Genomic DNA, 27,116 nt, shown 5'->3' on the forward strand with positions numbered 1-27,116 from the left:
TAACGAATGATAAAAGTAAGTATTTTAATTTTTTTCTAATTAGTTTTCAGAATTTTATATTGTTTCCTTGTGTCCGATCTGTGTTGAAACTACATATTAGATCAAATGTCTTTTGCATTAAAAACTGAGTTCTCGGTTGTTGTTGTTTGTTTGAAGCACACCTGGGCAGGCTGCCCATTGTGCACGTCTCCATGATTTCATCAGAGCCTTTAGGGATGAAAGGTATTCCACGTCAAAATTCAGCTGTCCAGCTGTCGTTCTGTCATGACCGAAGGTCAATTAATTTAAAAAGCCATCTGGTTTTTGTCAGTTCTCGGTTTTCCTAATTTATTAAGACACTATGTGTGAATGTGGAATGCGTAAGTTTCCACATAACCAATTTAAAGGATCTTTATACTCTCAATGAATTTTCATTCGTGACTATTTTCTTCAAATTAGTTTAGCCGTACTCTTTCGAAGTAAAAAGTCCCCTTCAAACCTTTACAAATGTATACAGTGCCCTTTTTAAGCGATCAAAAATATGGGAGGGCAACTAACCCCTTTCCTTCGCCACTTCTTCCCCAAAGACATTTGATCTAAATTTTGAGAAAACCATTTTATTCAGTGCAGTTTAGATGTCCAATAGCTCTATCTCTTGGGGTCATATGGCCCCCTATAGCCCCTGGGCAAAGGGATTTTCCTAGACATAATTTTCCACAGAAGGGAGAGGAGGATTCCCCGACCTGGTTTGAAAAAAACGAACAGAAATAATTTTTTTTTCAAATGCAAGTAATGAGCAACATTAAAATTTAAAACGAACAGAAATTATTCCATAAAAGGGGGGGGGGCCTTTCCTCAATATATTGCTCTTTACGCTAAGGTTTGAATTTTGTGTCCCAATCTTTGATAAATGACTACTTGACTTGATTTTGAATAATTAATTTTTTTAAAGCACTAAAAAACTTTAGCATAGGGATTTAGGAGGGAGTAACTCCACTCACATTTGGAATAATTTCTATTCGTTTTGAAGTTTTAATGCTGCTCCTTACTTACAGTTGAAAAATCTTTTTTTTATATTTTGCAAGTCTAGTAACCCTTTGCTTGTACTCTAGTTGGAACTAGTGAGTCCGGTCCGCTTTCTATAAATAGTGATCAGCACCAAAACGAGAAGAAGTCTAAAAGTCTTCTGAAGAAGAAGAAGAAAAAAGAAAGAAAAGATGAATATTTTGCCAAAGAAAAGGTAGGCTAGTTTTTTTTTTGCTCAGGCTAACCTATTGCAAAAAATTGATGTGATTTTTTGTGTCATATATCTAACCCATAAAGTGTTGTCCAATCCCACCCTGGCCAAGGTTTGCCAACACTTGAATATAAAGGTAAGACTAGCCCATATAAATAGGAGGAGTAAATTTTTAGGTAATTTTGCAGTTCATATGATTGACTTATGAATAAAGTGAACATACCCATCAATGCCTTTTTGGTAAATATTTATAAAATCATAGCCTATTATTGACTTATGAATAAAGTGAATATACTACTCAATTCCTTTTTATGCTCTTTCCAAATATAATAGGCCTAGTCCTAGGCTAATCATTTTTGTCAGAAATGAATTTTACCCCTACCCCTATATACTAATTCAGGGTATATATTTGCACATTAGGGGGGTGGAGATAAAGTTTAAATTTACCTCCCATTTACATCAGAAATAAAATTTGCACAACCTCCTTTAATGTGCAAAGATAGGCTATACCCTGAATTGGTATGTATAGGGGTGGGGGTAAAATTCATTTCCAACAAAAATGATTATTATATTTGGAAAGAGCATACAAAAGGCATCAAGTGGTATATTCACTTTAGTTGAAAGTCAATAATATGATTTGGTAAATATTTAGGCTACCACCTTTTTTTATGGTCTTTCCAAATATAATAATAATTTTTGCCACAAATGAATTTTGCCCCCACCCCTATATATACCAATTCAGGTCTATATATTTGCACATTAGGGGGGTGGAGGCGGGGCAGGGGAAAATTTATTTCTGATACAAATGAGAGGTAAGTTTAAACTTTACCCCCATCCCCCCAACATGCAAATGTATAGGCTAATATGCAGAATAGCCTAATCCTGGTTAAGATGTTTTGCAGGGGCTTTATCTTCACTTCTCTCACTGTATTTACAGTTTTTCTATCACATTTTTAAATATTTGTGTCTATTTAAGTTTTGAAAATCCTTTATAAACAAACACTCAAGTGCCATCTAACAAGCCTAATCTAACTTAACCTAACCTTATTTAACCTACATTATCAGTATTTGTCTATTAATATGTTTTTGATTGGTGGCATTCATGGTGTCTTAACTTCAAATTTAGATTATTTAAAAACTAAAAATGCAGTCAAATTCATGTTTGTTTTCCAGAATTTTGTTTAAAAAAAATTGTACAAAAGCAAAACAAGTATAGATAAAGGTTCTCCCCCTGCAAAATATGTTAACTAGCATTATTCTCCATATTATGAAGTAAGAATTTTTTCTTAACATGTTTGCTTATGTACTGGACTGCTCCTAGACTTACAGCAAGATATCCCCTTTGAACCACTTTTTAAGGTATTCTTTTTATTTCCACTAACATGCACCAGGGTTTTTAGCTCTGTTATTTACATGAGTATATAGTTGAGTGTTGGCAGGTACCTTATCATGGACTTATCATGTCATTAGCTACAGCTAGTCACAAATTGGGCTTACCCTGGCTATTTTTTTTTTTTAGAAGCCATTTTTAAAAAATGCTCTATGTGAGTTTGATTTGACACCATAGCTGGGTTGGTTTGGATGACTTTTTGAAAGTGTCTGAAACAGCCCTGTATAGTCAACTTAACCCCAGAAGGGGAGATACACATGCAAAGAGTCATATAATGACCATTTATAGCATCCAATACATTGCATTTGTGTTTAGTGAAATGATATAGGCTATGCCTTTGCTATTGAGGTAAATATGGAGCAGTACACATTTTTGATCTATGAATAAAGTGAACATACCACTCAATGCTTTTTCCAAATATAATAATTGCTTTGTAGAAAACTCAGTTTTAACTGAAGCTAACCTTTCTAACCTTACCCAAATATATAGCCCATTTTATAACATTCCTGTGCATTTATTGATTCTTGATTTTTCATCATCAATTGAATTTATGAGTTAACCTGTCTTAACAAGAGCAAAGCTAACAGTGGTTTATAAGTTGTATGTTTTATTTAAAATAAGAGAAAAAGGTATCACCTTTGAGGGTTTGTAAAGATTTTAAAATTGAATTTACAACAAAACCAATTTATTATATACAGAAAAAGTATAGAAAAACATATTGAGTGGTATGATCACTTTATTTCTTAGGTTAGAAATAGGGACTGCTCCATATTCACTGGCATTGAAACACAGGTAAGTAACCTATCATCTTTTTAAATGCTAAGAAATTTTTTTCAAAGTGCAACCATCCACCACAAAATATGGGGGATATGAAAAGGGCTACAATGCCCTTTTGTAGGCTACAGAGTTATCCTCAACAATGTTTTGATCCAAACAGCTGCTGATGAGTCTGACATTAAGAAATCTACATTACAGGATTATAATAATAATATATTGTGAAAACAGGCTTGTGCCTCTATCTATAAAAATTTAAATAATCAAATGCTTTATCACTATAATGATTGTCAATCTTGTTCTTAAATGCATTGACTGAATCTGAGTTGACAATGTCTGATGGTAGTGCATTCCCCTTGGAGACAATGTGGTTGCTGAATGCCCATCTACCAACATCTCTTCTGAAACATTCTTTGGTTAGCTTAAACTTGTGACCTCTCAGGCTATTATTCTTGAATGTTATTATCTCTTCTGGAGGGATGTTGTTGTAGTATCTGTTGCATATTTTGTATACTTCAGTAAGATCTCCTCTCAAAAATTGGTATGAGAGGCTTGGGAGCAACAGTTTTTTCAAACAGTCTTGATATGATAAGTCTCTAAGTGATGGAACAAATTTAGTAGCCCTCCTTTGGAGTTTTTTGTATTGCATTGCTGTCTTTTTGAAAAAATGGTCTGGTTGTTGTATGACTGTATTTGATCATTGGTCTCACTAACAATTTGAAGAGTATAGAAAACAGTGTTGAGTCAGTAAGAGAGAAATTTCTTTGAATAACTCCCAAGACTTCTGATGACTTAGAGATGATTGACTTGTAGTGCTTGGTGAAAGTCATGTCACTGTCTATTGTCACTCCCAAGTCTTGTGCTTCTTCTTGTATGGGTATCTGTGGTCCTTCAAAGCAGTAGTGCCAAGAAATGTGTTTTGGGCCTAGCCAAACATGACAACTTTTTCTGTATTCACTTCCATGCTCCATTTTTCATCCATTCTGCTATTTTGTTTAAGTTTTGCTGTAGTATTTCTGTATCTTCAAAGCTTGTTATTGCACAAAAGATTTTTGTGTCATTTGCATAAAGCAGTATCTCTGAATCTATTTTATTTGGGAGATCATTTATGTAAATATTGAATAGTAAAGGCCCCAGATTATGTTGAACATTCAAAGAGTTTGTCAAACACTATACCTGAAACAGCATTAGAAGACCAAGTAAGGACTTTCACAGAAGCAGAGCCTCAAGCCCCAGCCACAGAGAGCACACCTGATCTTGGCTTCACATTTAAAAAAAAAAAAAATAGTTCAAAACAAGCAAATTTTCAATCCCAACAAGGAGAAGGCACTTACAGACTACTTTCAAACAAACTTCAGCAATAAATCACAGCTTAATCACTAATGAAGCTTGCAAGCTTGCTTATCATTTTGCTCAAGCTTATAAAATCAGATGCTCTTCATCCTGGGAAATCAAGGCACAAGCTTTGATAGATTAGATGACTGCATTCCTCAAGTAGAAAAGTGAGATTTCAATCTGATCCTCCAAGGCAACAACTCAAGCTAGAGCAAGTGTCTTCAACAAAGTAGGGGTAGGGAGATTCTTCAAAAAACTTGTCTTTGTCTATGTTAAATAACAAATCCCTCCAGGCCATATTTGGCACACTGATGAAACAGATGTGTCAACTGTATCACTGCCTCATAGAGTGCTTGCCAAGAAGGGCCAGCAAGTGGCCCAGACAACATCTGCAGAATATGGTCAAGATGTAACAATGGTCTGTTTTGTTAATGTAATGGGTAACCACATGGTTCTAGGCATTCCCCCCCTGGAAAATATCCCCCTGAAAATACCCCCAGGGAAATATCCTCCTTGAAAATATCCCCTTGGAAAGTTGAAGAAGAAAAAAAAAAAATAGGTGAACAATCATCAAAATTGTCTTCTTCAGACCAGAAAATAATTTGCGCTTTACTTTATAAAAACCATGCATTGTCAGTTTGATATACATATTCTGATATCTATTCCAAATAGTCTTAATACGTCTTTATTTGTTGAAGTAAAAAAATGAAAACATTTCAAATGTATTTGTTTTCAGTAAAGTGCAAATTATGTCCTGGTCTTGAGGAGGTGTGGGGGTTTTCAGCCCTACTCATGCTAATTTGTTGCTATTTTGAGTTTGAATAGGTTATTTATTGTAATTTCTGTTCATTTTGGGTTGAATTCATTTATTTATGGTGATTTGTGGTTGTTTTACACTTGGAAAACTATTTGAATTTATTTATACTCATTTTTGCCTTAACAAGGCTGTTTACTATTCTTTGACTAACTTGTTCTGTGGAAAAAGTTTTATATATTAATTTATATTTGTTTTTTATTGACACAGTTTTTTCATATAAAAAATAGGTACTTTCCCATTATATGGGCCTATCTAAAAAGTCAAGTTTGGTTAATGCTACTGAAATAAATAAAGTAGGATGAATATATAATACTTTATAAACAAATTTGGGCTATATATTTGTACATTAGGGGGGGGAGGATGGGGGGTAAAGCATTGCATATATTAAATACATAACCTAACCTAGGTACCTTTTTCTCCCCCTAAACCCCAAAAAACAACCCTTTAAATATTGTAAACGCATTGAAAACCACGCTAAGCATTGCATTACTGTATAGTGGTGTCTTGAATTAACCTGTCAAAAACGGTTTTTATGTGACTGGTTTCCTTGTAAAGGCCCATATAATGGGAAAGTACCAAAACATATTTTATATCTTTTTAATTTTTTTTCTATTATACTCCATAGTTTTTACTTTGAAGATTATTTGACTTTATTTCTGCTCATTTTTGGTTTAATGAGGCTCTTTACTTTTTGTTAAAAAACTTATTTTTCCCATTAACAAATCCTGTCTGTAAGTAATCAAATAAAAAAAAGCTTTTCAACTGAAAGTGAGGAGTAACATCAAACCTTAAAACAAACTTAAATTATTACATATATGAAAGGGGTTGCCTCCTCCTCAAGACCTTGCTTTTTATGTTAAAGTTCTCTCCATGAAAAAATTGGATACTTGTGTGTTATATACCACTGACTGAAGATTACAATGTGTAAAACTCAAGAACATACTGGTTTCTTTGTTACTTTAGAAAAAAATTGGACTATATATTTGCACATTAGGGGGGGTAAAATATAGCGGTTCTACATGCAAAATGTGTTTGGTACAAGTATTCTGCATATTAGACAGATAGATAAATAAGTGTATTTTAAAGACAAATATACGGCCATGAACACAGTGAAATAACATAAATGAAAGACACAAATAACAAAAAATTTGATCAGCAATCCTCATAAAACACTTAAATGAAACACTGCATCAACCTAATAATAGTACTTAATACTTGGAAAAATGATACTTGAAAAAAAAAAACACTTAACACTTGGAAATGTGAGTTTTGTTTTAGTTTTGTTGAAAAGTGCTAAGGAATGGGAAAAAGAAGAATTTACACACCAGAAGTAGAAAAAAAAAACACAAATCCATTTTTGTTGAAGGCTTTCATATCAACTTCTGCAATTTTTGGCAGTAGCGGGTGCCAAATTAAAAAAAAAAGTTGAAGAAGAAAAACAAAATATAGGCAAACAATCATCAAAATTAAGCTAAAACATATGGCACTAAAAAGTTTAAGAATGTTTGGCTATCCTTTGAAAGGATAGTTGGCTTTGGGAACCAACAAATTCTAAATTGTTTAAGTTTTTATGGATGAAAGCAGTGTCAGATTCTACGAGTTTGTTTTTCTTATCTTTCAAGTGTAAAGCTACCACAAATCACCATTAACAAATAAATGAAACCCAAAACTAACAAAAATTACAATAGATTGCCTAGTCAAACTCAAAACAAGCAAAAATTATAAGGAGTATGGCTGACAACACCCATGTCTTCTTCAGACCAGAAAATAATTTGCACTTTACTTAAAAAAAAAGTAACCATGTATTGTCAGTGTGATATACATGTTCTGATACCTATTCCTTATATTCTTGATACTTCTTTATTTGTTATAGTAAAAAAAAAATGAAAACATTTAAAATGTATTCTGTTTTCAGTAAAGTGCAATTTATGTTTATATGTGTGGAAGAAACTAACGAAAAAACTCTCAAACTTTACACAGTGTAAACTTGAATGAGTGGCGCATAATACACAAGTGCCAAAATTCCTTCCCCCTACAGAAATTAAAACAATAAAACTCAAATAAAATTCTCAAATTTGGAAAGTTTTATTTTCCATGGGGGGTATCTTCCAGGGGGGGGGGGTAAACGCCGGCCACCAACCATATAAATCCAGTTTCATCTTTCCATGGGTTAATTTTCAAACAAAGAGACTGAAACAAAGATTACATGCCAGAAGTATCTTAAAAACTTATAAAAAAAAAAAAAAAAAACACAAATCCATTTGTGTTGAAAACACTTCCATATGAACTTCTGCAATTTTTGGCAGTAGCAGGTGCCAAATCAAAAAAAAATTGAAGAAGAAACAAATATAGGTGAATGATCATCCAAATTAAGCTAAAACATATGGCACCAAAAAGTTTAAGAAGGTCTGGCTGTCCTTTGAAAGGATAGTTGGCATTGCAAACCAACAAATTCTAAACTGTTTAAGTTTTTATGGATGAAAGCATTGTCAAATTCTACAAGTTTGTTTTTCTTATGTTCCAAGTGTAAAACTACCACAAATCACCATCAATAAATGAATGAAACCCAAAACTAATAGAAATTACAATGAATCGCCTAGTCAAAGTCAAAACGAGCAAAAATCAAATGGAGTATGGCTGACAGCGCCCATGTCTTCTTCAGACCAGAAATTAATTTGCACTTTACTTAAAAAAAATAAATAACCATGTATTGTTAGTTTGATATACATATTCAGATATCTATTCCTTATAGTCTTAATACTTCTTTATTTGTCAAATTAAAAAAAGTGAAAACATTTAAAATGTATTTTGTTTTCAGTAAAGTCAAATTATGTTCATATGGGGGGGAAGAAACTAACGAAAAACCCAGTGTGTTCTCGAATTTTACAGAGCATAAACATGAGTGAGTGGCGCATAATACACAAGTCCCAAAATTCCTTCTCCCTACAGACATTAAAAAAGTAAAGCTCAAATATAATTCTAAAATTTGGAAAGCCTTATTTTCCACGGGGGGGGGGGTATTTTCTGCAGGGGGTAAACACCGGCCACCACCAACCACATACCTCAAATTTCATCTTTCCATGGGTTAATTTTCAAACAAAAGATGCTGAAAGATTGGCCCCTTGACACTTTGGGACTAGCTCATCCAAGTGGTCAGATTAATTCTGAGACCTTCTTGACACAATGAAACATTTTGTGAAGCATACCAGATCATCAAAAGAAACCAAAACTTTACTGTTACTGGACAATCATAACAGTCATCTGGACATCAAAGTAGCCAGCTACTGCAAAGAAAATTGAGTAATGTCACTCACTTTCCCATGCCTCTGCTTGCATTGCTTCCAACTTCTAGATGTTTTGTTCTATGGACCATTCAAAACGTTCTTGAGAAGCATCTTTAACAACTGGTTGAACCTTCATCCAGGCCAAAGTATCTCTATATATGAGTTAGCAGAGCTCAGCCTTTTTCCATACCTCAAGAAGTTCAGCATGAGTAACATTGTAACTGGCTTCAGAAAGGCCAGACTGTGGCCATTTGACCATAGAACTTTCTGCTGCTTCATTTCCAGATTGCCAGTTGCTGGACAGCCATTCTCAACTTGCTGTGCCAGATCCACATTAACCAAACCAAGGTACTGACAAAACTCAAAATTCTTCTTCTTTTCCTACTCAAAATCCTAGTCTTTTTGGTAAAGCAAAGAGGAAAAACTAGAATACTAACAGAAACATCAGAAAAGGAAGAACTAGAGCAAATGGGGGAAAATAGAAAAAGATTATCAGAAGAAAGTTGTTGCCACCCTTCAAAAGAAAGCAAGAAATCTCAGGCCAGCTGACCAAGGTGAAGATATTGAGAATGAGTTACAAGAATGTCTATTCATGGATGATAGCCTAGTTCTGATGAATCTCCACATCTTGGAGAAATGGAACCAGATGATCTGTTTGATGTAAATATCCTAGCCAATGATGACTGTGCTTGCGAAATTTGTTGTCAGAAAAGGAAACGTTTTTTATGTTGGACATGTAACAGAAATTGGTGATGATGATGTGGAGGTTATGTCCCTAAAAAAAAGGGACAAAGTTTGTCTTTTCTGATCCCTGCCCAGGCTTCAGTTTCAAAATACATTATCTTCAAGCTTCCTTGACCAGTTTTGACAGGCTGTAAAAAAAAGAGCTGCAAAAGCTCTTGGCTTAAACTTTGATTTTTCCAAGTTTAATGTATGCTAAATAAGTTTTGTGTTAAGGTGTTTCATAAAAATTGTAAGTTTTATAACTATATTACAAGGTGTCCAAAGCAACCCGTGGCATATCTGAAACTAACCCATACTCTAGGGTTGTTTTGGACAACTTTTGTTTTGTTTTTTAAACCGTTTCTGAGAAAAACCTGTGAAGATTAAAATCTGGAGAAATTCTCGTAGGTGCGGAATTTCTGGACACACATTGGGGTGCTGGAAGCGTCCATATATTTTTGTTAGTTAACAAGACTTTTGAAAAAAAAATATCTGGGTCAATCCTGAGCTCCCCTACACGGGTTGAAACAACTGAAACCCATTCTGAGAATAGATAGGAAATGTATAATTTGGGCTATATATTTGCACATCAGGCCGGGGGCGGGGGGGGGGGGTAAAGTATTGTGTGGCTGCACGCAAAATGAATTAACTATGATTATTCTGCATATTATGATGTGAGAATTGTTTTATTAACATGTTTTCTTACCTCCAGGTAAATACAATCTTTTTTTTAGACGAGAGCACATTGTATTGAAGGAAACGTCGTAAAAACTTCGTAAAGGGCTCATTTGATTGGAAATTCACAGGACTAGTGCCCTTTTTAATAGTCAAAAAGTGCTTGGAGGGCAACTAACTCCTCTCCCATGCCCACCATTTCCCCTAACACATCCAATAAAACTTTGAGTTAGTCATTTTGTTCAGCCTATTCAAAAGATCCGGAAATTATGTCTTTGGGGATGGCAACCTCCTCGCAGTCCTTGGGGCAAGGGTTGTAAGTTATGCCCTGGAGGCATATATGGTTTTGTATATAAGGTGGCTGTATAAACATCTGAGAGAGCTCAATGGGTTGGTAATCAGAAGTTCTAGTGCCCTTTTTAAGATTCAAAGTGATCATAGGGTGAATACCCCCCCCCCTCCCACACGCGCACACCTCATATTCTCCTGAAATGCATCTGATAGAAATTTTGAGCTGGCCATTTATTGTCATAGAAACGTCGAAAAAGGCTCATTGGATTGGAAATTGAAAGAGCTAGTGCCCTTTTTAATAGTCAAAAGTGATTGAAGGGAAATTAGATCCCCCCACCCCCATTAATTCCCAAAACAAATATAATCAACATTTTGAGATAGCCATTTTGTTCAGCATAGTTAATAGGTCTGGAAAATATGCCTTTGAGGATGACACCTCCCCCCCCCCCATGGCCCTCAGTGCAAGGGTTGTAAGTCATGCCCTAAGGGAAAATAAGGTTTTTATGGAAAGGGTGGTCGTATAAACTCCGGATGTGGCTCATTTGATTGGGAATCAGATGTTGTAGTGCCCTTTTTAAGAGTCCACCCCCCCCCCATGTCGTACTTTCTGCAAATTTATTCAATAGAAATTTTTAGATAGCCATTTATTCAAAAATAGTCCAAAGATCATATAACAAGGCCTTTGGTGTTGACAGATTCCCCCAGAGTCTGGGGGTAAGGGCTGTAAGTTATGCCCCAGGGGCATATAAGGGTTCTTTGAAAAGAGGTGGTCGTGTGAACTTTAGAAGAGGCTCATTTGATCAGAAATGTATAGTTCTAGTTCCCTTTTAAGAGTCAAACATAGAGGATAGCAGCTAGCCCTCCTCCCTCCCCGGCATCCTCTTTTTCTGAAACGCATTCAGTTGAAATTATGATAGGCATTTTGTTACCAATAGTCCAAAAATCATGTAAGAATATCTTTAGGGTGGACACGGGGGAACTCATGGGCAACGGTTGTAAGTTATGCCCTGGGCATATAAGGTGTTTATGGAATGGGTGGTCATATAAACTTTGGATCAGATGGAGCTCATTTGATTGGAAGCTGGAAGTTTTAGTGCCCTTTTTAAGAGTCAAAAGTGAATCAAGGGCAATCATTCAACCCCTCCCCCCAAGCCTATCATTCCCCAAAACACATCCGATTGAAATTTTAAGAGAGCTATTTTGTTCAGATTTGTTGAAAGGTCCAGTAATTAGGTCTTTTGGGATGTCAACCTCCTCACAGTCCTCAGGACAAGGGCTTTAAGTTGGACAATTTGTTCGTTGTTTACACATAGCATATGTTATTGAGAAAGGGATGCATGTTTGAACTTTACTTTCCAAGAAGAAGAAGGGCATTCAGGCGAGCTGTTCAAAGAATGTTGAGAGGAATGTTGTACTAAATCAAAACACATTATTTGTATATGGATTGTCAAAAGGGTGTAAGACAAGAATAACTGAGTGTATCAATTTGGAAAATTCAGGAAATGATAAGGAAGATGATCAAAAAGGCAATGTTTGCATTCTATTAATACAACTACATCTTCAACCACACTACTCCATATACAGCATTGAGGGGAAATTTGAACTAAATCAAAAGACGCTATGTGTATGCACATTGTCAAAATAGAATGCTTAAAGGGGAAGATCATCTAACCAAAAGGCAATATGTGCACACTACTGCTAAAGTGTTAATACAACTGTTGCTGCTACATTTACTGCTACTACTTCTATTGCAAATACTTGTAAGGCTAAGAGCATTGAGATGAAAATTTCAAGAAGTATATGAACATACAGGTTATCAAAAGGATACATCAGCAATGTCATAGCAATGGCTAATTGTATTAAGTTGAAACTCCCAGGACTTGATGAGAGGGATGTTCTACTGACCAAAAAGCAATATGTTAATGCTAATGCTGTACACACATAGCTACAGCTAAAGTGGTTATACTACTGTTACTGCTACATTTACTACTACTACTACTTCTATTGCAGCTACTTGTAAGGCTAATAGCATTGAGCCTGAAAATTTCAAGAAGCATATGAACATAAAGGTTATCAAAAGTATATATAAGCATTGTCATAGCACTGGCTAATTGTATTAAGTTGAAACTTCCAGGGCTTGATGAGAGGGATTTTCTACTGACCAAAAGGCAATATGTTAACACTACTGTTGGTAGTAGTATTACAGCTATTAAATACTGTTGCTAGTAATATCAATACGACTACTGTGACTACTATTACAGCTATGCCTAAGGGTATGAAGGTGAACTTTTGGGGGAATTTTAAGGGGGAGGATGAACAGAGTCACAACATGTTGTCTGTATGCAGGTTGTCAAACGGGTGTACGGTAAAGGGTACAGCAATATCTTAGGAGCAGTTTGGTGTGTGAAATTGAAATTAACAAGGCTTGTTGTTAGGGATGTTGAACTTACCAACAGAAAATATTTGCATCCTAATACTACTGCCTTGTCGTAGCCGCACTACACCAGAAATTGTCAGCCAGAAGAAGAACACGCCCCACGTATAAGTATGATACAAAGAAGCTAGAAATCCCAGCGATTAAGGCTACTTTGATCTCGAGCTAAGCAACAGGTTTGAAGCTCTTGCCATCCTCCAAGATCGGAGTGACGATTCGGATGCCGAAAATATATAACAGCCATAGCAAAAAATCAAAGCAACAACACATGAAGCAGCCTTAAAGATACTCGGAAAACGAGCAAAAAGCCACAAGAAGTGGTGCACGGTAGAAACACCTCAGGCACTCTCGGACAAGTCGAAAGCTTCCCAAGATGGGGAAGAGTTCAAACGGCTTTGGAAGAAAGCTCACAGACTAGCTAGGAGGAATAAGAACAGATACTGGGCGAATGTTGCAACAGAACTGGAAGAAGCGGCCAGAAGAAATGACACCCGCAAGCAATACCAGATCCTTAAGGACCTCATGAGAATAAGAAATCTAACAGCTGAAAACGTAAAGAGGACGGACGGTACAGTAATAACCGACAGACAAGAAAGAATGAATGGATGGGTAGAACACTTCCAAGACCTTCTAAATAGACCTAACCAGCTCCCCCCGCCTCCTATACCATCGGACAGTGGACCTGAAACCTCCCAACCACAAAATCAGTACCCCACCAACATTTCCTCACCTACGTTTGAAGAAGTAATGGAAGCGGTAAATTGCTCAAGAGCCACAAAGCGCCAGAAGAAGATGGGTTACCACCAGAGCTCTATAAAGCAGGGTCATCCTTGGTCAGCACACTCACGGAGCTCCTCAAGAAAATCTGTAAGTGCGAGTACGTCCCCCAAGATTGGAGGAATGCAACTATCATACCAGTGTTCAAGAAGGGTGACAGGACCGACTGTAAAAACTATCGAGGCATCTCGCTCATTGACATGGCCAGAAAGGTTTCCGCCATCGTAATCGTAAACAGATTTAGAGCCGAAAGAGAGCAAAGAACTAGGAAAAATCAAGCAGGCTTCTGCCCAGGAATGGGATGCGTGGACCACATTTTCTCACTTCGGACCCTCCTAAACCAGCGCTCTATCCACAACCGAGAAACTTCTGCTATATTTTTTAATTTTATAGCGGCATTTGACTCTGTGCTTCGCCCGCTACTATGGGAAATCATGCTGAAAGACAGAGTCCCATCAAAGCTGGTGAGCCCGATGAAAGTATACCATGAGAAAACGAGTAGCAGCATCCGCGTGTACGGGGAGCTCACTGAACTCTTCGAAACGGCATGCGACAAGGCTATACAGCTTCCCAATTCTCTTCAACTACATAATTGATTGGGTCTTCAGAAATTCCATAAGTTCGGAAGACGGGATTGAGCTGACCAGCGATGAGAAGTTAGGGGACCTTGAATACGCAGATGATGGCGCACTCCTCGCTGAATCAAGCGCCCAAGCCATGGATATGCTGCAGAAACTGGCAAATAGCGTTAGCCTGACAGGCCTGGCCATTAGTGTCCCCAAAACAAAGCACCTTTCCACGTATAGAAATTTGCCAGTCTCCATAAACGGACAACAGCTTGAACAGGTAGAAGAATTCAGATACCTCGGGTCACTGATTGATACCAAGGGTGGGACCTCGTACGAGATCAAGGCCAGAATAAGCAAGGCATGGAGGACCTTTGGCCTACTGCGTAAACCATTATGGTCCAGAAGAAAAATCAGCCTGAAGACCAAAGTTCGAGTCTATGTTGCGTGTAGTCGCTCTATCCTGCTGTATGGATGCGAAACCTGGCCTCTAAAGGCAGAGGAAGAACGCTCACTCGAAATATTGGACCAGAAGTGCCCAAGAGCCATTTGTAACCTCAAACTTAGTCAAAGGATAAGCAATGAGCAACTAATGCAAATGTGTAATCAGAAGCATTCATTATCTGCTATTGCCAAGAGCAGAAGCCTCAGATGGTTTGGGCACGTTATGCAGCGCCCAAGTGAGTACATAACCCGTCAGTCCCTAGAATTTAAGCCCCTTCCCCACTGGAAGAAACGGCAAGGTGACCAAACTAAATCTTGGCATGCCACAATGAAGAAAGACCTCGAGCCTTTGGAAGGTTTCAGGAAGTACGGACGAAATGGGGATAAATCATGGTTGGAAATCATCCGCCCCCAAACAGAAGACCGAAGTCAGTGGCAGAATATGGTCAATCATATCCTCGGTGCCGAGTTGGGCTGAACAGCCTGTGCCTTGCCATAAATACAAGTAGTAAGAGGGTATTAAGCTGAAACTTTCAGTGTGTGTTGAAGGGGTTGTTGAAGAAACCAAAGGCCCTATGTGCATACTGCTACTAATGCTGCTACAACTATTGAGACTGCGCAAGCTAAGGCTATTAAGGTGAAGCTTTTAAGGAATATCTAGGCGGATGTTGAAATAAATCAAAACAAACTATGAGCATGTGGACTTTCAAAAAGGTGACAAAGAACAACTGACAAAAATCTCAAGAACAACTTATATTATTAAGTTAGACCTTTAAGGGTTAGTTGTGGGGTATTTGGAACTAGCCAGAAAGCACCAACAGTTACTTTAACTAATGACGCTGAGGGTATTAAGGTGAAACTTTTAGGGAACGTTTTGGAGTTTTAATTAAACGAAAAAAAACTGTATGCATGGAGGTTTTCAAAAGGGCATATAAGCAATATCATTGGCAGCACCACTCTGTAATAGCTAGGAATATCATTTAAACTTTTAAAGGAGCTAATTCGATTCTAAATTAATAGTTCTGGTGTCCTTTTTAAGAGTAAAAAGAGATTGGAGGGCAAGCAGCCCTTCTCTCAAGCCCATTCATTTTCCAAACACATCCAGTCAAAATGATGAGACAGCCATTTTATTCAGAATAATAGAACAGTCCAGCAACTATGTCTTTAGGGATATTGGGCATGTCAACCCCCCACAATTATGCAATTGGCCCATTATACTTTAAAACTAAATGTTGCTTTTAACTAAATCAAAATGCACTTTTTCTATGGTTGCCAATAAGGTACCTCAGCAATATATTGAGAACGACTGGGGGTATTAATTTGAAACTTTCGGGGCTACTTGCTACTACTATTGCTACTTCTACTCTTACAATTTAAATAAATAAAAAGAGTGTAAGTGTATCCAGGTTGTCAAAGACCATAGATAGAATCTTTCGGGAATGATATCAAGTTTTATTTTTCAAGTCAACTTCAGGAGTTATAAAATTAAAAATATTGTTTGTCTCAGGATTAAAAATTGTAGAAAAGCTTTCTCCATCATACAAATAGCAACCCAAATTATGGATTCTTAGAGATTAAATAAAAAAAGACAAGTTTTTTCAAGAGAGAGTAAGGAGCAACATTAAAACTTAAAACGAACAGAAATTATTACGTATATGGGGTTCGCCCCCTCGTCAACACCTCGCTCTTTACGCTAAAGTTCGAATTTGTTTCAATTCTTTAAGAATGACCCCCGAATCACAAAGGCTGTTTAATTAGCATAAATGGCTCTTTTGAAATTACTAAAAAAAGAATTAGCGTAAAGAGAGAAGTATTGACGAGGGGGCGAACCCCCTCCTATACGTAATAATTTCTGTTCGTTTTAAGTTTTATTGTTGCTCCTTGCTTTCGGTTGAAAAAACTTTTTTTTTATTGAATTTCTGATCATTTTTTAAATAGTGCTGGGAAATCTGGCACCCTCTTCATGGAAAATTCTCTTCTCCCATGGAAAGATCCTCCCACGTAACCCCCTCCCCTAATCCCTCCCCCACCAGAAAAATCCCCCCTGAAAACGTCTGTATACTTCCCAATAACCAATACTATATGTAAACAATGGGCAAAACTCATATTTTGCAGCCCTTCCCCTGGGGACTGGGAGATTAAGTCGTCCTCAAAGACAGAGTTATTTGATTTTTCGACTATGTTGAACAAAATGGCTATCTCAAAATTTTGATCCGGTGACTTTGGGAAAAAAATAGCATGGGAGGGGGCCTAGTGGCCCTTTATTTTTTTGGTCACTTAAAAAGGGCACTAAAACTTTTAATTTTCGTTCGGATGAGCCCTTCCGCGATATTCTAGAATTACTGGGTCGATATGATCACCCCTGGGGGAAAAAAAGCATACATCCATGATCTTTCTTCTGGCGAAAAATACAAAATTTCACATTTTTGCTGATAGGAGCTTGAAACGTCTACAGTAAGGTTCTCTGATACGCTGAATCTGATGGTGTGATTTTCATTAAGATTCTATGATTTTCAGGGTGTGTTTACCCCTTTTTTGACAATATGGCAATTTTTCTCAGGCTCTTAACTTTTAATGAGTAAGACTAAGCTTGATGAAATGCATATATATTTGAAATCAGCGTAAAAATCTGATTCTTTTGATACATCTATTGGTATCAAAATTGCGTCTTTTAGAGTTTCGGTTACTATTGAGCCGGGTCCCTCCTTAGTTACAGTTTGTTACCACAAAATGTTTGAAAAACTGAAAAGATATCAAATAGTTTTTTTTCCATGAAAAAGTTTATTTCAATAAAAAAACGAACAGAAATTAATTTAAAACACTTTTTCCCCAAAACTAGTTTTTCAAAGAAAAGTAAAGAGCTCTATAATAAACAAAACATTATCAAAAATTTAAGGAATAAATATCAGTATATTTCAATTAAACTGACAATCCACTGTCTTTTTTTTTCAGTAAAGCTCAAACTGTGTTCTAGTCTTGAGAAGGTGTTGTATTGAGGTTTAAGCATCTATTTCTATGGTCTTGAGAAGCATTGATCTCTTTAGAAATTTGTAAGCATCTGTTTTCATTGTATGCAAACACATTCATTATCTCAACACAAATAATCCACCAAAAGAAAATGGAAAAAATAGGAAACAGTAATTTTGCTAATTTTAGGGGAGTGTTTTCCAGTAAGAATGATTATTATATTTATATAAAGTAAAGGTTGACAACCTATGATTCATGGGTCACAAAGAGATTCATTTAGGCTACTAATTTTGAGAATTCTCTTTACTTCCAAAAAAGCATTAAGCATAATAAAATAAGGTAAAATTCCTGTGCCTGACCACTTTGAAAGGAAACATGCCAATAAAATTAGATTTCTTATTTTATACTCTTTCCAAATACTATAGTTGCTTTTCTGCCACACACAACACCCTATTCCCCCTCCCATTTTGCCAGATATAGCCCTAGGATGTATACAGATACTTTCTCCAAAGTTTTTGGATACTTTCTAATGCTTGCTATTAATTTTCAATTCTTTTTTTCACTTTTGTTTTTCTATAAAATTTTCTGTAGCTTCACTATGTGATTTATTGTTGAAATTAAAATTGTGTATTTTGTATATTCAAATGGCTAATTTAATGATTAATAATATTTTGATTCCTTTTCAAATATTTTCAGTTGGCATGTGAGAACTAAAGCAAATATAGAGAGAGTGCGGAGAGATGAAGCAAGAGCAGCAGAAGAAGAAGAGGAAAAACAAAGAAGATCATTACTAGCTGTAAGTTCTTGGGGACATTATCTATCAATATTTTTTTGTATGAATTGTATATAATGATATTTATAATTCTGTACTTCCATGCTTGAGGATAGGAAGGAACAAGGTAATTTTATAAAGGTTGGCTCAGTGACCTCTATTTCCTTAGATGAGAAAAACAGTACTTGTTTGGTGCCAGCCATCCTTGTTTGGCTTTTAAGGGCTACTCCTCCTGCTAGCTCCAGCTAAGCTAGATTTGCAAATACTTACTTAGGTGCCAGCCATCCTTGTTAGGCTTTTAAGGGCTACTCCTCCTGCTAGATTTGCAAATACTTACGTAGGTGCCAGCCATCCTTGTTAGGCTTTTAAGGGTTACTCCTCCTGCTAGATTTGCAAATACTTACTTAGGTGCCAGCCATCATTGTTAGGCTTCTAAGGGCTACTCCTCCTGCTAGATTTGCAAATACTTACTTAGGTCCCAGCCATCCTTGTTAGGCTTTTAAGGGTTACTCCTCCTGCTAGCTTCAGCCAGATTTGCCAATATTTACTTAGGTCCCAGCCATCCTTGTTAGGCTTTTAAGGGCTGCTCCTCCTGCTAGTTCATGCGTAAGGACTTGGTACATAGTAAATAATTCGCGAATCTTAAGGCATTAAAACAACCTTGAATTTTTGAATTTTCCTTGGGGAAATCCATTCAGCGTGAACATTATTATACTTTTATGTGACACAAATCCAAAAATGTTAGTGGGAAGAAGGACATCAGAGAATTTTCAGAGAAAAAACGGGGTGGTGAACTAAAAAACTAAATTTTGTTTGGCTAGATGACTTGGCGACGTTTTATGAATGAAGAATGACGGTTTGCCAAAGATTTTGCTTTTTGACCATCCATCTGGGACCAAATGAAAAGCAGATTTTTGCTGAACAGGGTGGGAATACGTCTCAGTGATTTAAAGGGAATTAGAACTTCATGGAAGGGATAAAGAATGAAGCTTTGAACAGGCAGGTCAAAGGAAAGCTGTGTTGACCTCAGCCCGCTTGACGCTGAAGCGATTTGTTAGGAGTAGTAGTATTTTCAAATATTCAAATAATAGACACATGTTTCAAGCCATTTCTTTTTTTTATCAAGTGTCTGGTTGGTTTTACACTCTGTTTAGTAAGGTTTTCATATCCAGTTGAAAAAAAAATATTGAACTCCTTGCAACATAAAACTGATATTCGTTTAAAAAAAAATGTCTTGTCCATCTTAAAATGGGGAATGTCACCCCATTCTTCTTCTTACAATGCATTTTCTGAAGTTCTTCTTTGACAAATTTCTTCTGCTACATCTTGAATCTATTCTGAGTTTGATTTTCATATACCACCATGTTTATTACAGTTCTTTTATCAAATTTTTCACTGTTTTTTTTGTAACATTTTGCTTGGGTTGATTATCTATGATTTTAACTCTGTATACTTTCGAGTAGCTCTAGAATTTGATCAATTGGGAAAGAATTTCCAAGGAATATTTTTTAGAAATTCCTGGACGGTGGGCATTGAGCAGGCATAATAAAAGAGTTTCCAATTCTTCACACGGTAGAGCGGCCTATCCTTTAACCCAACTAATCATGGAGGGGGAGGGGATTCTTACATTTCCTACCTGTTATTTTAAGAAAAATTAGAAGAGGGATGGTAATTTTAGTTGTGTCTGTGTTTAGTGATAAAAGTTATAAATAAACAAAATAAATTTAAACAAAAAATACAGAAACAAAATTATAAAATGGGAGCCAATATATAACCTCATGAATATTAGTACAAGAAAATTCAGTTATTCATTTAAACAGAAAAAAAAAGAAAGATTAAGTGTTATTGCAAAAAATATAATTGTTTGTTAATTATTGCAAATATCTATTACCAAAACTGTACGAAAATATTAATACAAATATGAAGACAGAAACTAAACAAGAGGTACCGCCTGTTCTCTAGTGCAGTCGAATGGTAGACTCCTGTTCTTGTTGAGGCACCTCGTCTCCTTTTTGTTACACGCTATAAAAAGTAGACTGCTGAGCCTTATCTCTGCACGCATTGCATTAAGTATGTTTTTACATAATTCTTTCTTCTGAACGATCTCTTTTTCTTCAGAAAAGTCACTGGGAACAGTTACAGTCACATGAATAATTTTGATTAGATTGCTGAATACACTTCGCAGCTTGGGAGGCTCGGCCCAGACTTTGAAAATACGGACAAGCATATCAGCATTAACTGAAAAAGCAATTTTACAGCCCCAGCTGCTGAAGTGGCCTGGATTGTTGATTTTAAACGGATAAGAACTATACAGGTTTTGCATCTTATCCTCTGAAAGAAATTGTTTTTATTACTGATTGCGATTACTGCTGATAGTCATTATTACTTTCAAGGCCTCTTCTTCCTTTGGAAAAAAGAACATAGGTAGTCCATAAAGTTTTAAGAAGGTCTGTTCCACCTTAGTCATTGAGAAGTGTTTTCTTCTAATGGCACTGCAATTAAAGAGTTGCGCTTGATTCACTGACACAAACCAGCCGTAATTTGTCGTTTTGCAGCCCTGAAATTGGTTAGATCAGATGAAGAGCTTTAGTAGTTAATATTTTAATTTTATGTCAAACGAAGCTCGATGGCGGGGTAATCAATCCCTTAAACCCTTGGCTTCAGATGTAATTTTAGAATTGACTCGCTGTTTTGCTCTGAAAAAGAACTGGTGGCATAAAGGAATCTTGAGTTGAAAACATGTATTGCGAGTGCACCACTATACAATTCAAAGAGTTGTTGATTCCTCTTCATTGTTTGGAGCAGGACCAACAACTGGTGGCACAAAGAAATCTTGAGTTGAAAACATGTATTGCCAGTGCACCACTAAACAATTCAAAGAGTTGTTGATTCCCCTTCATTGTTTGGAGCAGGACCAACAACTGGTGGCACAAAGAAATCTTGAGTTGAAAACATGTATTGTCAGTGCACCACTAAACAATTCAAAGAGTTGTTGATTCCCCTTTATTGTTTGGAGCAGGACCAACAACTGGTGGCACAAAGAAATCTTGAGTTGAAAACATGTATTGTCAGTGCACCACTAAACAATTCAAAGAGTTGTTGATCCCCCCTTCATTGTTTGGAGCAGGACCAACAACTGGTGGCACAAAGAAATCTTGAGTTGAAAACATGTATTGCCAGTGCACCACTAAACAATTCAAAGAGTTGTTGATTCCCCTTCATTGTTTGTAGCAGGACCAACAACTGGTGGCACAAAGAAATCTTGAGTTGAAAACATGTATTGCGAGTGCACCGCTAAACAATTCAAAGAGTTGTTGATTCCCCTTCAGTGTTTGGAGCAGGACCAACAACTGGTGGCACAAAGAAATCTTGAGTTGAAAACATGTATTGCCAGTGCACCACTAAACAATTCAAAGAGTTGTTGATTCCCCTTCATTGTTTGGAGCAGGACCAACAGCTGGTGGCACAAAGAAATCGATTTGAAAACATGTATTGCCAGTGCACCACTAAACAATTCAAAGAGTTGTTGATTCCCCTTCATTGTTTGGAGCAGGACCAACAACTGGTGGCACAAAGAAATCGAGTTGAAAACATGTATTGCCAGTGCACCACTAAACAATTCAAAGAGTTGTTGATTCCCCTTCATTGTTTGGAGCAGGACCAACAACTGGTGGCACAAAGAAATTTTGAGTTGAAAACATGTATTGCGTGTGCACCACTAAACAATTCAAAGAGTTGTTGATTCCCCTTCATTGTTTGGAGCAGGACCAACAACTGGTGGCACAAAGAAATCTTGAGTTGAAAACATATATTGCCAGTGCACCACTAAACAATTCAAAGAGTTGTTGATTCCCCTTCATTGTTTGGAGCAGGACCAACAACTGTTGGCACAAAGAAATCTTGTGTTGAAAACATGTATTGCGAGTGCACCGCTAAACAATTCAAAGAGTTGTTGATTCCCCTTCATTGTTTGGAGCAGGACCAACAACTGGTGGCACAAAGAAATCTTGAGTTGAAAACATGTATTGCGAGTGCACCACTAAACAATTCAAAGAGTTGTTGATTCCCCTTAATTGTTTGGAGCAGGACCAACTACTTGTGGCACAAAGAAATCTTGAGTTGAAAACATGTATTGCCAGTGCACCACTAATCAATTCAAAGAGTTGTTGATTCCCCTTCATTGTTTGGAGCAGGACCAACAGCTGGTGGCACAAAGAAATCTTGAGTTGAAAACATGTATTGCGAGTGCACCACTAAACAATTCAAAGAGTTGTTGATTCCCCTTCATTGTTTGGAGCAGGACCAACAACTGGTGGCACAAAGAAATCTTGAGTTGAAAACATGTATTGCGAGTGCACCACTAAACAATTCAAAAATTTGTTGATTCCCCTTCATTGTTTGGAGCAGGACCAACAACTGGTGGCAGAAAGAAATCTTGAGTTGAAAACATGTATTGCGAGTGCACCACTAAACAATTCAAAGAGTTGTTGAGTCCCCTTCATTGTTTGGAGCAGGACCAACAACTGGTGGCACAAAGAAATCTTGAGTTGAAAACATGTATTGCCAGTGCACCACTAAACAATTCAAAGAGTTGTTGATTCCCCTTCATTGTTTGGAGCAGGACCAACTACTGGTGGCACAAAGAAATCTTGAGTTGAAAACATGTATTGCCAGTGCACCACTAAACAATTCAAAGAGTTGTTGATTCCCCTTCATTGTTTGGAGCAGGACCAACTACTTGTGGCACAAAGAAATCTTGAGTTGAAAACATGTATTGCCAGTGCACCACTAAACAATTCAAAGAGTTGTTGATTCCCCTTCATTGTTTGGAGCAGGACCAAATTCAGTCTATATACATGGCCATGGGAATACTGCCTAATGTGCGTGGCAATGCTTCTTATGGTGGATGCTTCTGCCTTATCTTACCCATTCCCCCCTCATAACCGATGCACAATCGCAACACTTAATTATTTTGACCCGAGTTTAGTTGGTTTCAAAGAAACAGCTCACTAATGGCTAAACATCTAAATTTGTCAAATGGTAGACTCCAAGTGGGTTTCGTACACCTTGCTTGTTGTCGAGTGTATGACAAAACTTAGCTGCTCTTTTCTGATACGTCTCTGGACTCATCAACAAGAAACGACCAAACAGGACTTAGTTGCTCAGTTATAGACTTTTAAACCGGACACTCAATACTTTCAATTATTTGGTTTTGCAATTTCCAGGGACTGTGAATCCCTCCTAAAGATGAGGATCTGTTTCCCCCACCGATCCAAGTAGCTGCAAGAAATTTCTCCTTCGATTTGAATTATTACTGTTGTCATCGCCACGAAATGCCAAATTCTCCTTGGCAAGGAACTTAGTTGCCAGTATAATGATCGAGGGCGATTCTTATTTTCCACAATCCGCCATGCAAAAGGTAAGATAGCAAAGCAGCAATGCTAGTTGGCAGTTTTCAAATTTGTTGGCAGATTTTGTCTGAAAATACTATTTTTACACATAAAAATACTTGTTGCTCATAGAAAAGCTGTCAAAACACAAGTTGTGCTGCTAAAGTGTCGCCAGTTTTTGGAATTCTGTCGAATTCTGCTACTGGCAGCTTTGGAACTTTGTCCATAGTTGTCCACAGTCTATGCCTTTTTCTGGCTCAAGCATTGATTATTCACCCAAAGGAATAGACCCAGATGACAATTTGCTAAGTTTTTCCATGCTAACATACTCCCTTTGCAGCGAGTACCAACCAACCTCGTATCGTTTAGTTATATTTTTTGCGTCTATCCATTTCATAATTCCATTGTGTCCAGAATATATTTTCTTGTATTTTTTTTTAGGCCAGATTTTGTCCGCGCCAAAGTGACAAGAACAGAAACCTAATATCTTATCTGCAAAAATGAAATAATTGAGCCAGGGAACTTAAGCGACCTAAGAAAATATTCGCGGTTGAAGACAACGGTTGGGATCCGGCAGAACAGCCAAACCAATGCATCTTGGAGTTCTAAAGTCTATCTGAACTGTTTTTCCAGTTGGTTCAAAAGCATAGATTGTGATTTTAAGCACTGGATGTATACTGCTTTACCTGTCGTAGCTCTGGTGAAGAGCTCCAATAGCTGCCAAGAATTGTTTTATGCGTCCAATTTGGAGTAGCTTAGTTGAAGTTCAGTTTTTTTTTAGCAAGTGCACCAAGTCACAGGTTATCATTCCTCTATAGCTTTTGGCCATTTGATAAGTATTTTTTCTAAGACTCTTAATATCAATTAGAAAGATGCCCTCCCCCCGCCAAAAAAAGTAACTGTAACAAGGGCAGTTACTTTTTTTGGGTAACTGCTGTAGGTCCGCAGACCTACAGACCTAGTGTAGGTCTGCGGAGCTAGTGTGGAAATTGCGCTGCACAAGCAATATGTGTAAATGACCCATTGTATTCTTTACAAACTATTTTATGTATAAATTTATGTCCATATACTTCCTAGACTTTAAAATAAAAGAAATTTACTATAACAAACTTGCCATTGTTGACAGTCGAACCCCCTAGACTCCTGCCTGCCATGCATACAACTATTCCGTTGTAGTGCAATGGTTCATGGGCAAATTTGATTATATACACACTTAATATGAAGTTAATATGTTACACAGTTATACAGTTATACAGTTATACAGTTACATAGTTACACACTTAATATGAAGCTTTGCCATTAATAACAAAAATAAATTTCCCTAAATTTACTATTTATTATCCTAGGGTTTATATTATTTTATTTCAGGAGCAAGAAGCTAGAATTTCAGTGCTACGACAAAAGGCCAAAGACAAGTTAGGTCAGAAGGAAAGATTCATTGGACCAACTTTACCTCCTCAGTTGGAAGCACGCCAAGAGCACATAAACCTCTTTTCTGATCTAGAAGAAGGGAGACGGAAGGATATTATTGAAAATGAAGAACATAAACTGCTTAAGAAAAAAGAACAAGAAGAATATGAAAAGAAAATTGGCTACCTTACCTACCTTGGGCAAAGTGAATTGGGTGAAAGGGGTTATCAACCTGTTTATAAAATGCCATCATTGTTAAGACAAGCTAAGAAATTACCAGAAAGCAAAAGTGAAAAACAGAAGAAAGATGAGAGATTATTTGATCCAATGCGATTTATAACTAATAGTCTTGGTATTAGCATGAAAGATAAATCGAAAAAAATTGACAGCAGTATGGTTAAGATAGAAATTAAGGTCAAAAAAGATAAAAAGGAGAAAAAGAAAAAACGCAAGCATAAAAAAAGAAAACGCTCCAGCTCTTCAGAAAGTGATGAATCTAAGCATAAGAGAAAAAGGAAAAAGCGTGAGCGTTCAGACTCTTCAGATGATGAAGAGGAATATGAGAAGAGACAGAAAATTGCTATTTTAAGAGAGGAAAGGTTAAGAAGGGAGGCAATCGAACGAGAGCGACAAGAGAAAGTCTTAAGGACCATTAAAGGGATACCTGATAAATCAGAGAAAGATATTGAGTCCCAGATTAAACGAAAGTACAATTCGCAATTTAATCCTGAAATAGCGAGACAAAACCACTAGGTCAAGATATCAGGGTTTTTGGACCGAAATGTCTATGGATCTATAATGGGTTTGAGTTTTTCATAGAAAGCTATCAGAAGGGAGTCCTCAAGCAGTAAAGACCTTAGGCTATAGACATATAGGCTTTGCCTATAAATCTGGATGTAATCCGTCTCTCACCCGCAAAGGTTTGGCGTTTTGTTTTTTAGCCTATTTTTATTGTATTAAATTTTGAATAAAACCAAGTATTCCTCCGAATTATGTATTGCCTTAAATACTTCTTGCAGATAATTGACTAAATTGCTTCTTTGTTGAGATACTGTATAAAAAGCTAGCTAAGGCTAACAACCTGTATACTAACTAAAAAGACGGTTTCGAGCAAGAGCGACAAGAAAAAGTCTTAAGGATCATTGAAGGAATTCCTGATAAGTCAGATAAAGGAATTAGGCCACAGAATAAATGAAAATACAACTTGCAAATTACTCCTGAAATAGCGAGTCAAAATCACTAATTAACCCACCAAATTATTCTGTATGGAATTTCTAAGATTTAAATGTTTATGAATTATATTATCTATGGATCTATAAAAGTTTTGAACAGTTTTTAGGTAAGACTATTAGGAGGGAGACCTCAGACACGTGAGGTGCTTAGCCTGTAAGTATCGAAGAATCAGGCATCTCTTACTCAAATAGATGGGTTTTTATAATCCTAACTTTATCATATGAGATTTTGAACAAAAAGCACTTATCCCTCCAGAGTACTATTTAATTTTTACTGTAGAAGTAATCTAAAAGAATAAAAATGATTTCAGTTGTAAATAAATTCATCATTTCTTAAATGGTGTAATTATAGTTATACCTTTAGAGTTTTGCATAAATTTTGACTTGTAAAAGTAGAAATGTTTCCCTCAAATTGCACGTTTTTCCCCGCAAATTCAATGCGTAGTTTGAACTGCGCCACCATGGTTATTTTTAGAAGCCTTTTAAATTGACTTGACTTGTATCCCATCCGGCCTTTGTGGCTGTATTGGGGCTTCTTCTCTTCTCACTAGTCGTTGAATATGGCGACGGTATTCGGTTCTACCCGGTGCAAGACGCAGGAGTTTGGGGAGGTTCTGGC

General features: G+C 36.7%; 1 protein-coding gene across 2 annotated transcripts; it reads left to right on the forward strand.

Annotated features, from left to right (window-relative positions):
* Positions 1-26,255, forward strand: LOC148940468 (leukocyte receptor cluster member 1 homolog). Of its 2 annotated transcripts, XM_089104751.1 has the most exons (4): positions 1-15; positions 1,092-1,219; positions 18,390-18,489; positions 25,224-26,255. In XM_089104751.1, the coding sequence occupies exons 2-4, from the start codon at positions 1,197-1,199 to the stop codon at positions 26,016-26,018; spliced, it is 918 nt and encodes a 305-aa protein (XP_088960877.1). In that variant the 5' UTR covers positions 1-15; positions 1,092-1,196; the 3' UTR covers positions 26,019-26,255. The 2 variants fall into 2 exon arrangements, with proteins under 2 accessions (XP_088960877.1, XP_088960876.1); XM_089104750.1 differs by lacking the exons at positions 1-15; positions 1,092-1,219 and adding an exon at positions 17,727-17,776.
* Positions 26,256-27,116: the final 861 nt, after the last annotated feature.

This window comes from Artemia sp. Qi Xiang Cuo, chromosome 19 (assembly GCF_049724085.1).
Source record: "Artemia sp. Qi Xiang Cuo chromosome 19, ASM4972408v1, whole genome shotgun sequence".
Lineage (NCBI taxonomy): Eukaryota > Metazoa > Arthropoda > Branchiopoda > Anostraca > Artemiidae > Artemia > Artemia sp. Qi Xiang Cuo.

What these genes read in the sequence shown, in the direction of transcription:
- LOC148940468 (XM_089104750.1), top strand. Translation starts at nt 17,742, where the DNA reads ATGGTCTTGAGAAGCATTGATCTCTTTAGAAATTT. An exon ending in ATTGATCTCTTTAGAAATTT is followed by an intron (nt 17,777 to 18,389) that starts GTAAGCATCTGT and finishes AAATATTTTCAG; the next exon opens with TTGGCATGTGAGAACTAAAG. An exon ending in AAAGAAGATCATTACTAGCT is followed by an intron (nt 18,490 to 25,223) that starts GTAAGTTCTTGG and finishes ATTTTATTTCAG; the next exon opens with GAGCAAGAAGCTAGAATTTC.